This window comes from Ambystoma mexicanum, chromosome 12, assembly GCF_040938575.1.
Source record: "Ambystoma mexicanum isolate Mex_15411 chromosome 12, UKY_AmexF1_1, whole genome shotgun sequence".
In the NCBI taxonomy this organism is placed as follows: Eukaryota; Metazoa; Chordata; class Amphibia; order Caudata; family Ambystomatidae; genus Ambystoma; species Ambystoma mexicanum.
In genome coordinates, this window is record NC_090936.1 from 667,909,850 (window position 1) to 667,921,869 (window position 12,020).

Genomic DNA, 12,020 nt, shown 5'->3' on the forward strand with positions numbered 1-12,020 from the left:
CCACACCACATATCCCTGGAATCTCCCATACCAAAACACAGCTGGGGCAACCTACAAACACATGCACAGTGTATTCCCATCACCATGTATTTCACAGTCGTGACTTATGATTTTGAAGGGGCCATGAGGGGAGGGGACTCAAACTATAAAAGGCCCTTAAGGTAGTTTGCAACTTTCCCTCAAAGAGCCTGTTCAACCCAGCAGTGGAAACATCTCCTTATACCCCCATAGAGATTACATGTGATTTATTTATTTGATCTTTGTTTATGCACTTTCACCCCCTTCGTCGTGTGGCTCCTTCGGTAGAGCACACATGGTGGGCGAGGATGAACTCTGTCCTATGAAAGGCTTGAGATGTTCCGTATTGTGAGATGTCTATTCTCATCAATGGTACTGCTGTGAAGAATGTTAAAGACATCATTGAGAGAACACCAAAAATAGTTAATTGATTAATTATATTTTCCTTTGAATACTCACAAAAGACTGAACGTAAAGGGCTCCCTGTTCAATTCGCAATCCCTGGCTTGTTTTGAACTTTACATTTTCTCACTTTACATATAGATCTGGTTTTATTAACTTTGAACATGTAAATCTGTCAAGGGTCATCAATCAATGTCATGAACGTGCTTTAATAATGGGTTTCCTAAGAATTATAAATGTTCCCTAATGTGGCTATTGGTCTGGCTAAATATCTTTTTCTTAATATTCAGCATCGTCTGTCTTAATGTTCAGCATTACTACCAAAATACTTAACAAAATAACGAAAGCATAGTCCCAGTTGGTGTATGGGGCAGAATTCTTGAATGGAAGAAACTATATAAGCATATAATTCCATATTGCAACTTTTCAGTCATGCCATAGCCCCCTTTATGGACCACTGTGAGAATACATTTGTATGATGTCCTTGAGATATAGAAATTGCCTTACAGGTAGATTACTCTCTACTCTGCTATTATCTGTCTGCAAAGAAGGACATATCATGCCCTGCATAACTGTACCTACAATATGTGCAACATTTTCTATTCAACGATTGTCAAAATCCCTATAAATAGAGTAGGAAACAAACTGCAACAATTCACAGTAAGGAGGTTGTGAAGATCTCTTGAGCAAACACACATAGCTCTGCTGATCGGATCCATACTTTTCATGATATCACAGACCTTATTGAACCACCTTAATTATAATTGTTTGGCAGGTGGTTTCATATTCAATGAGGCCAAAACATGTCTGGGGATGCTTGTGGTTTCGTGCAGAAGGGATGTGATCCAGCAGTTCGGGCTGGACTGCCCCTTTGGTTATGGGACCAAGCCTGATTTGCATATGGTCTTTCCCCTTTCTGTAATGGCTTGGCAGGTGAAGAACGAGGGTGTGAAGGGGTGCCCAGAGCAATTGCCAGTGAAGATTAATTATAAACCTTCTAGCCATCATCTGTTCGATTTGATTCATTTGTAAAACACAAGGAATACACAAGGAAGATGTTACAATGGCATAATATGGGATGAAATATCACCTATGCCATCAAGGTAACGAACAAAATAAAAGAAGGTTACAATGAAGAAACCACATGCTAAAGATTCATTTTGGACATATCTATGAAGGTCAAAAATAAAGAATAAAAAGTGTAATGTTAGGTCTTATCATTCAAAAATAAACACAAATTGAGATGTGCCAAAAGGCAAACGCATTTTCTTTTACATCATATGTTAGATGCATCCTTGTACTGTGTTCAGAAAAGTGCTAACACATTTCAATCATTCCTAAAGTGCTCCACTTTATGGCCAGTAATTCACCTTTTCAAAGGTATCAGGGAAATAGCGAATTCAAAGAATGTTGTAACCTTATTTGCTGATCTTTTTATGCATAACGTTTTTACAAGATGACAAAAGTAGTCTTACAACTGATGTTTAGAATGCCACTCAATGAAACGTAGTGGTACTACGTGCTTATTTAGTACTTTCAAATGAATTTTAATTTCATTTTATTTTTTAAACACAGCATCCCAGTACCTTTATATTGGCTGGCAAAACAGGTATCCCAGAATATGGTAAATAAGTGCTACTTTCTCTTCCTCATCTCAAAACCTGCGAGATTATCTGGCCATTATTTGCACTAAGAACTCCTTGATATAGAATAGCTTAGTACATTATCAGACTATATCTCCCACTGTCGCTGCTCTTAAAAATCTTTAAAATCGAGATTGTATCTCTTCTTTCATTTATTAAAGCAGGCCCTATTGCCTGGCTGGCAATGCCAACCAAGAAAATGCAGGTCAATGGGTGGTGGGGGAACTATGGTACCTGATCCCAGGTACCCCTATCTAATGACTGCCAGGATTTCTACACACACGATTTATATGTACTGTTACCCAGCCCTGTTGTGCTTAGTTTGCCCATAATTATTTTATTCTGCCTTTCAGCAATAGCCTATATCTGTGCTATGCATGCCCATTCATCAGCTGCAAACCTGTTATTACCCAAGTGGCTTCTTCCCGTTAAACTCAAAGATCTTGTACACTGTCCTTAAAAGGTGAGAAGCATTATATATAACAGACAGAGCCACAAAATCATCTTTCTGTTATCGTTTTCAACAAAGCTTGCTCTATTCGTTTTTCAGTATTTTCCCTTTCATTCAACATACCTGCTGGTACCGAAGGAGCTCCAGTGGTTGTTGTTCCTAGAATGAAAATGATTAATTTGAACTAAAATAGAAATGCTGTCATATCACTAGCAGAATAATCACCATCAGGCATTCCAGAACATGTAGGTATGACATTAATATCTGGCTGGCACAAGGGTGCTCAAGGGTTAGATCAACATTTACATACAATACCAACACTGGGGTTGATGGGTGGATGGATAGATGGATGGCTGGATGGATGGCTGGAAGGTGGGTTGGATGGATGGATGCATGGTCTGGTTGGATGGGTGGATTGATGTTTAATGAATAGATAGACTAATGGATTGGATTGGATGAACAAAAAGATGGATTGTGGGTGGCTGAGTCCATCTCCCTGCAAGTAAACAATAATTATGCTAAGGACTTTATTGAGAGAAAATAATGGAAAAACTATTCCACCAATTGGTCTGAAAACGTGTTTTATTTTTGTATGTTTCCAAAACAAAGCTTTCTTAGGTTAAACAAAGGATTGTTGACTTTCAAGAACTACATGTGCAATAATTCTTCTTTAAATGAAGACTTTTTCTAATGCTAAATATTGATTTTGATAAATTATTAATCATTTGTCACTTGTTATATCAATACCTTTTGTTACCAAAATTCCACATTTGTTTCAGTTCTAATTGGCACATTTTTTTTCTCCATCATTTTCTCTCAATAAAAAACCTTATGGAGACGAGACTGGCAGATGTAGTTTGAAAGAAGGTACATGTGACAATTGACCTTTAAATCAATTATCTGCCATTTGTTCAAAAATAATTATGCTAATATGACCATCCTCTTCTTAGCCTGGTAGGTGCATAATGCATAGCACAATGTATTCATGAACGGATTTTCAATATCTGACCATTTCAGTTATGAAACATCTTTAGTTAAAGAGTAGCGATAACCTCAAATTATGTAAGGTCATCAAGATTATTTTAACAATATCTATGCATGCATACCATAGATATGGAAGGGTGGGTGGATGCATGGACTGGTGGAGCAGGTGGGTGGATTGACGTTTTAATGAACAGACAGACAGATAGATTAGAACGGATGGATGGGTGGATCCATCTCAATGCACATGAAAATGATGCTGTTCTTAGTCTCTTTAGGCATATAATGCACAGTGTAATCTATGATGGAACATATTTTTCATAACTGTTCATTTCAATTATGGAACATTACTTTTGGAGAGCTGTGGAAATTTTGCAAAATAATTAGGTTAAAAAAGGAAATGTATGCCACCATACTATGGATCTGGATGGTTGTTCGAATCGATGGACAGAGAGATGTATATGTGTGGATGGATCTCATTGGGCTAATGCACAGGATGAGTAGGTGGGTTATTGGAAGGTGCCTATCTTCAGTCGGACTGTGTGATTTTGCATCAGGCCACTATCGTGTTTCATAAAGCTAATATGGCTGCTAAAAAGAGGTTCTACTCAGATAGGGTGGAGTCTGCTCTTAATCAGCCCAGATAATTATTCAAACTTGTATGCTCTTTATCCTTCCCTATTACAGTACAGGCATGGGTTGCTGCCTCGCAGGAGCTGTGTGAATCCCTGTCAAGTTTTTTCTCTGACACAATTGTGGGCATTTCGCAATATGATTGCGTTGTCGGGTCAATGGCCTGAAGGATATTCCCCAGTCATGCCTAATAGTGCCCCATTGAGTATGTGGTCCTCGTTCCCCTCTGTTTCTTCGGAGGACATAATAAGGGCAACCCTCATGCTTAAATCTGCCTCTCCTTTGGTCCCTGTTCCATTAGCCATGTGCAAGGACATTATGCTGACTATTGCCCAATGGGTGACCCAGGCTTTCAATCATTGTTGCCAGGCAGGGCTTATTCCTTCACATGTGAAAAATGCAATGGTGACCCCTCTTCTAAAAAAACCTTCTCTGAACTCTTCTTGACCCACTCCTTTCTTTTCTACCTTTTTTCATGAAGTTATTGGAGTCTCTTCGCTCTCCTCTTCTTAGCTCTTTTCTTGAATGTTCTAGTTTCTTGGACCCGTTCCACTCTGGGGAGTTGGATGGGCTACAACTGGCTTAAATTGAACGGAGACAAGACTGAAGTTGTGGTGGTAGGCCCCCTTCGGGTTATTCTCTTCGGACCCTCTTCTACTGGTTTTTGTCCTACCCCATTTTCTCTTGTGAAAGATCTGGGAGTCCAGCTTTCCTCCTTGCTGTCCTTGGAGGCTCTGGTGGCATCTGTATGCCAGTCTGGACACTACAAGCTCAGAGTTCTGGTAGGGTACTGGGTTTCCTCCCAGCGCAGTTTCATTCTCCAGTGGTTGCTACACTGGTGCAGAGTGTGCTAGGCTATTGTAATTCCATGTATTTGGCCCAGCCACTTTATCTAGTTTATTGCCTCCAAGTGTTGCAAAATGCGGCAGCCAGACTGGTGGCTCCTTCTCCTTACCGTATGTCTAATTATCGTGCCTTACAGAAGCTGCATTGGCTCCATCTTGCCCAGAGGGTTCGGTTTAAATCCATGTGCATTGTGCACCGGGCAATTTATGACCCGGGGGCTGAATATTTGCAGTGCAAGTTTCTTTTGTACGTTCCCAATAGTCCACTTTGCTCTCTTGAGTCTTGTACTATCTCAGTTCCCCAGGTGCAGCTCTGTGGGGTCGGTGGATGTGCCTTTTGTCTGTTGCTGAAGCAAGCTTTTAGAATTCGCTCCCTTTTCATCTTCGGGCAATGGCAGATCATTTAACCTTTCCTCAGTCATTGAAGACTTTTCGTTTTTGTTAAGGTTATGCTAGTGGGGACCAGGCCTTTTGTCTGTACTTTGTCTAGCGCCACAATGCCCTTGGGCGGATGTGCGCTTTATAAGTTCATTTAAGATAAAATAAGATAAGACAAGAAGGTTTAATGAAAAGATGGACAGATGGATTTGAGTCGATTAATGAATGTATGGATGGATGGATTGATGGGTAGATGGATCCATTTATTTGCACAGAACACTAATTATGCTAATTTGACCTTCCTGCTCTCAACCTGGAAGGTACACAAGGAACAGTCTAATTTATCCATGAATATATTTTCAATATCTCACCATTTCACAAAATTAAACAATTAAACAGCCTCATTTAGGGAGCAGTGACAAGCTCAAATGCTGTAACATTGTTAACATGTTTTCAACACTACATACACCAACATGTTATGGACCTGGGTTGATGTTGTATGTGTGGATGATAGGGGTGGATGGGTCTGGAAGGGCTGATGAGCAAGTTCAGTGCATTGGGTTTAATGAAAATATGGACAGATATGTTTGAGTGGATGGATGAACTAATGGATGGGAGGGTGCATGGATGGTCGGATATGGATGTGATGATGGACAGATTGAGTTGGTGGGTAGATGGATTTTTTGGTGAAAGGATGGATAGAACCTTCTTCCTGCATATGAACAAGAATTATGGTATTATAACTTTTCCTTCTTAGATTGGAAGAATGTATGTTGGATGTTTGACCATTTCACTCATGAAACAACCTTTTTGAGAGAGCAGTGACTAGCCCAAATTGTGTAAAATGGTTAATACATATGTTTACAATATTTAAAATAGCATACCATGATTGTGGGAGGATGTTAAGATGGATGGACGGATGGATGATGGATTTCAGAAGTTAGTTGGGAGGAATGATGAATTTGAGTGGATGGATAGATGGGTGGATGATGGTCAGACCGACGGATTTCAGTGGATGTATGGCTGGACTGATTGATCGGAGCCATTTATAACATGCTAACCAGGCAGCGTGAACTGCATCTGTGCTCAGGTGTTACATAAAAGTTGTACAATGATCATGATTAAGTGAAAAGGTATATGTTCAAATTTTTTTGAGCAATGTCCATGGCCCTGCTTGATGGTGGGAGAGAGTTCCCCAGCCCGGGGCCAGCCACTGAGAAACCTCTGTCCCCTCCAGTGGTACAGCAGGTAAAAGGGATCACAAGATGAAAGTAAGCAGCAGAACGAAGGTGGCGAGCAGGATAATAAAGTCTGATTTTCTTGGAAGGGGAAATGTAAGCAAGGCCATTGATATTTTTAAATAACAAAGTGTGTTACAGAGAATCTGTTGCCTGACTGGTATCCAGTGAAGGGAAATCTGCATTTAGAGATAGAGGAAAATTTCGGTAATCTAAAGAACACTCTGACTGCCAGGTTCTGGGCCACGTGTTAGCATGAGAGTTGCTGATCAGGGATGCCACAAAGAATGCCACTAAAATACAGTTTAGAGTGAATTAATGCCCTCATGACTACGGGGCGATTGCTGCTGGGATAAAAGGTCAAACAGGCCAAAGGGCCCGAATATGAAAAAGGACTGACTTCACAATCTCACTAACATGCGATTCACAGACGAGATTTGCAGCTGAGATATTTTACCTTCCAGGCATAGCAGCATGGAAGGCCAAAAAGGGAAGGGAAAAGGGGTGTCTGCAGGGAATTCTTCAGTAGGTGTTTATGCACAAATAGGATAAGTTCTGTTTTCGCAGGGTTGAGTTATAAGTAATCATCCATTGATTAATTTCCCCAAGTATAGTCTGCAATGTTCTGAATTGGATAGCAAGAAATGTTAATACGCATATATGAATGAATTAATATGCACATATATGGATGGATGGATGTATGCATGGATAAGTGCATCAATCTCCCTGCACGTCAACAATGGTTATAGAAATATGCCCTTCCTGCTTCTAGTCTGAAAAACCCGATTCTGCTAAGTCCTGCAGTGCCAATGGGAAGTCGTAATGTGGCAGAAAGAACTACATTCTATTCATTAAGTGAAGTTGACGTTTGCCCAATTTTGCCATTTTTATGGCATGGGCTCCTATGGATATGTGAGAGTGGAGGATGAATTTAAAACATTTAGCATATATATAGAAATTGGAGGAGTATGCTCATAGAGCCATAATGTGAAGCTAGCTTTATGTACAAACGTATTTCGATATTTGACAATTTCATTCATGAATTACATTTCTTTATCAATTTTAACCTGAGATTTTATGAAGTCTTTGAGATTATACAACAAATGTCTATGCAAGCATACTTCTTTTAGAATATAAAAAAATTGGATGGTTGCTCAGAATTGCAATTGTTTTTGTACAGAGGTGCAGCAAGTGGATTTTGTCTCATGGACATGGATGGATAAATGGATGAACCTAGCAGTGAATGGATGTATTGATGAAGAGAGGGAAGGAAGGAAGGAAGGAAGGAAGGAAGGAAGGAAGGAAGGAAGGAAGGAAGGAAGGAAGGAAGGAAGGAAGGAAGGAAGGAAGGAAGGAAGGAAGGAAGGAAGGAAGGAAGGAAGGAAGGAAGGAAGGAAGGAAGGAAGGAAGGACATCAATTAGAGTGGTTGAGGAATGATGGATAGACAAATGATCGGTTTGATGAATGGGTGAAAGTGGCTGGATGGATGGACCAACCACAATGTGCATCAACAGTAGTTGTGTCAATAAAGCATCACGATTGTTCATCTGCTAGATCCACAATGTAACACATAATCATGCTCCATAGTTCAATATCTGACACTTTTGTTCATTACTCAAGATTCTTTATAGAGCAGTGTCACCCTAAATTCATGCAAAGTCTAAGACTATGTTATCAATATATACCAATATCTATGCCAGAACACTTTTTTGACTGTATCAGCAGTTTGATTATTGCGCAGAAGATCACGAAAAATGCAATTGTACAAAGGTGCGCAAAGCTGGCTTTCTTTTGTGGAACCCAAACCTATCTTTTGTTAAATCGTGACAAGCAAAAATATAAATTTATGAAAGTATCAGTTAATAGACAAGCAACTATATATCATAGAAGTAAAAGCATGTGTTTCATTTGGATCTTATAAATGAATGTACATGCATGTACAATATGTTTCTTAAGAATACATGCACCAAATACATTTTTTGGTATTGTGGTTTTCAATCAAATTGTCTGTAGAGTGGGTGGGAGTCTATTTAGTCCTGATTGTTCACCACATAGAGCTGTAGATGATATGCAGCTATGATATTGATCATGCTGATACTTATTTGCTCATTGGGTAAAGGTAGAGGCTTAAAAAGACTAACATGGCACCTTGGGTATTTATAGAGTACATCAAAGGGCATATCAAATGTGTGCACATGTATAAATTGCACCTTTAAAAGTAATTGATGAAATTCAAAGTAACGTCTCACTAAATGGATACCTTATGTCATTAATAATATGAAGACAGCTATGGAAGTAGATCACCTACCGTAGTATATGAAGATTACCTAAGTACATGTTTCCGTTTGATTTGCACTCTATAACCTAATGTTCTACAAATAACTGTGTTTGCAAACAGGATAGCATTTAAAGTATGTAAACAATACCGCTTTAAATCATTAGGTATGTAGTTGTTGAAGCATATACCTGTTACAACGGTTACAGGATGTATGGGAGCTGGAAAACAAATGTGTTTTACATTAAATATATAATACTAGATTTTTTTTTATCTGAAAATTATCCACAGCAGGATCCAGACATTAACTTATCTGCAAAAATTATGAACATTTAAATGCAAACCACTCAGATGCAATTTCTTTTTTAAATAATTAAGGTTTAGACAATCTTCTGAATCACAATGATACAATGTTCTTTAGGGGTTCATTGGTCATACGACATACAAATGCACAAGAGATTTGAGCGACATCAACTCACTGGTATTACATATGATGCTCTCTCTATTGTAATTGGTAGAAACTCTCACTTCGTTTCATATAACCCAAATCTGAGAAACAAAAATTCCACTTATGACATCAACATGAACAACAGATTAAGTGATTTGAATTTGTATTCATATCAATAAAATCCATTTAGAATCATCAATGTATACTGAATCTCAAAAGCATTGTGTCTGCCCAATTTCCTGTGCAGGGAAAAGTGGGGTGTGAAATGATCAAAATATCACCAGACTAAACTCCGCTTTTTGGTCTGAGAGCATAAAATGCCACCAGCTTTAATAGTATAGTTGGAGAGTATAATGTCAAGGCCTAATCTCATGCCATAAAACGGTATTTAAATGCATGAGAAATCAAGGGGGTTTAACACAATTGTATTGCCATGGACCAAATTGGCCTGCAAGGTATATTTCTGGCCGAATTTCCTGTTTCATTATTTCTAGAATATTATTCATCCGTCGTCATTTCGTAGCTATACAATTTAGAGTTACATTTCCTGATATATCATTAATAATGAACTCAAATATTGATCTATAAAACTCACATTCTGAATAAATCTTGTTTGCTTTAACAGATTGTGGATCTTAGCATCTAGAAAGAGAATATGGCCCGTGGCAGTATTTATCAATGCTTTAAAAAGAATCAGAACTGCAGTCTGATATCAATATATTTTCACGTGTCCTAAATCAGGGTGCCCAAAAGACAAACCCAAATAACACATTGTTCATCTCTTCTGGGAATCAACAGAGTGGGATCTGCCCAATTCTAATAAGGCGATGAAAATGTGCCCCATACAATGAGTAAAGTACACATAATGTAATCACAGTGTTTATGGAGGCACAGTACCCAGTGGAATTATGCATACTGAGTGAATTCATGAGACTCATTAAAAAGAGGAAGGAAGGAAGGAAGGAAGGAAGGAAGGAAGGAAGGAAGGAAGGAAGGAAGGAAGGAAGGAAGGAAGGAAGGAAGGAAGGAAGGAAGGAAGGAAGGAAGGAAGGAAGGAAGGAAATTGAATGGCTAGTCAGATCGCTGGATAAATACAAGTATAACTGATTAATGGCAGAATACAGTGTGAAAATATGGATGGATGCAGAGAGGGGATATTGATAGGTGAGGGGGGATGGATGGCTGGGTTTATCAAGGTAGAATGGATGGAGGGGTTAACAAGGGAGAATGTATGGACAGTTACAGGGAATATGTAATGATGGGTGGATAGATGAGTATAAAGCAAGAACAGGTAGATAGGGGTATTGGGGTGGACAGCTGATTATATGGCTGGGGATGGCATAGATGGATAATTGGTGGATGAATGTATGCAAGGATGGATGGGGCATAAAACAGGGAAAGAAAGAAAGAAAGAAAGAAAGAAAGAAAGAAAGAAAGAAAGAAAGAAAGAAAGAAAGAAAGAAAGAAAGAAAGAAAGAAAGAAAGAAAGAAAGAAAGAAAGAAAGAAAGAAAGAAAGAAAGAAACAGTCTGCTGCACATTTTCGCTTGAGTTCACAGTGCAGCCTCTGCGATCCTACCCAGCTGTAGCTATGTGATGAGAAGCTTGTGGGGGCAAACTTGCAGAAACTCTTGGGATAGCAGTCCCTCAACAGTGAGGCTAGACATACGTGTGCTTGTAATTCTGGTGTTTTTCCATGTCGAAATCAAGCATCCCCCACACAGCCACCTACTCATTGTGCACAAGGAATGTCCCCACTGCACCTATCAACTCTAGGTCAAGCCGTGGCAACAATGGATTTTTCTCAATGGATACCCCTAACGTATGAGTCTCAGTTTTACAGACATGCCCAGCAGACCAAACATACATACCCCTCAACCACGCCTTGTGAACAATATTATCATTATAGAAATAAGCATTAAAATACATCTGAAGAAGCAGACAGCCACAAAAAGACCTTCATTTCAAAATAAAAATGTAAACCAATGGAAACCGAATAACATAATTGAAAAATAACAATTCAAGCACCCTGTACAACAAAGGTTTGGTATAAGACCGTTTGCAGGCCTCACAACATCATTTTATATTGTGCAAGGGTCTACTTTACTGCCAAGATGATTTGAGTGAAGGAATTTTGCACGTAATAATCATTCAATAACATAGGATAAAAAGACTGTTACATGACATTAACATATAAACTGTTATTAGATTAAACTAACATAACACAACATTGCATATAAACATATTATAAATATATCTTACCTTATAAATGATAAACAACTTGCAACAAATATGGGCAATGATACAAATAAAGTGGATCACAACTCCCAGGGCAGCATGCTGTGTAATCTGAGATGTGGTTCAGAGTCCTCCCTGACCACCTTTCAGTGTAAGTTATTTGATATCATAAAGCTAATCCATTTACTCAACAGCACCATAACACACAATTGTAGGCGTATAAAGGGGAATTAGAGATATATATTCTGAAAAAGAAACCTACTTTACCTCGTTGTTCGACTAATTCTAATTATCTGGTCATTAATTAACCCAACCAGTGGTCATTCTTGACAACACCACCTAAACAGAGAGCTCCATGATCAGCTTCTCAATTGCCCGTTATCTGATTATTAGGAACACTTTCTTCATTCGAATGATGCTCCTACCAGAAGCTAGTCTTGGCCCTTTCACAGCTCTACAACTTGACCAGAA

At 38.9% G+C, this 12,020-nt stretch overlaps 1 protein-coding gene across 50 annotated transcripts in view; it reads right to left on the bottom strand.

Moving 5' to 3' along the window:
* Positions 1-12,020, bottom strand: part of LOC138513982 (mucin-19) — a 1,848,798-nt gene that overhangs the window by 783,804 nt on the left and 1,052,974 nt on the right. For 27 of the 50 annotated variants that reach the window (XM_069629197.1, XM_069629191.1, XM_069629181.1 and 24 more), the window contains exons 58-59: positions 9,057-9,086; positions 2,638-2,673 (exon numbers count right to left, since the gene is read on the bottom strand). The exons of 16 other annotated variants lie outside the window; for them this stretch is intronic. In XM_069629197.1, the coding sequence (XP_069485298.1) occupies positions 2,638-2,673; positions 9,057-9,086 (66 nt within the window). The remainder of the gene's footprint in view (positions 1-2,637; positions 2,674-9,056; positions 9,087-12,020) is intronic. 7 more of the 50 variants (XM_069629201.1, XM_069629184.1, XM_069629178.1 and 4 more) reach the window with 1 other exon arrangement.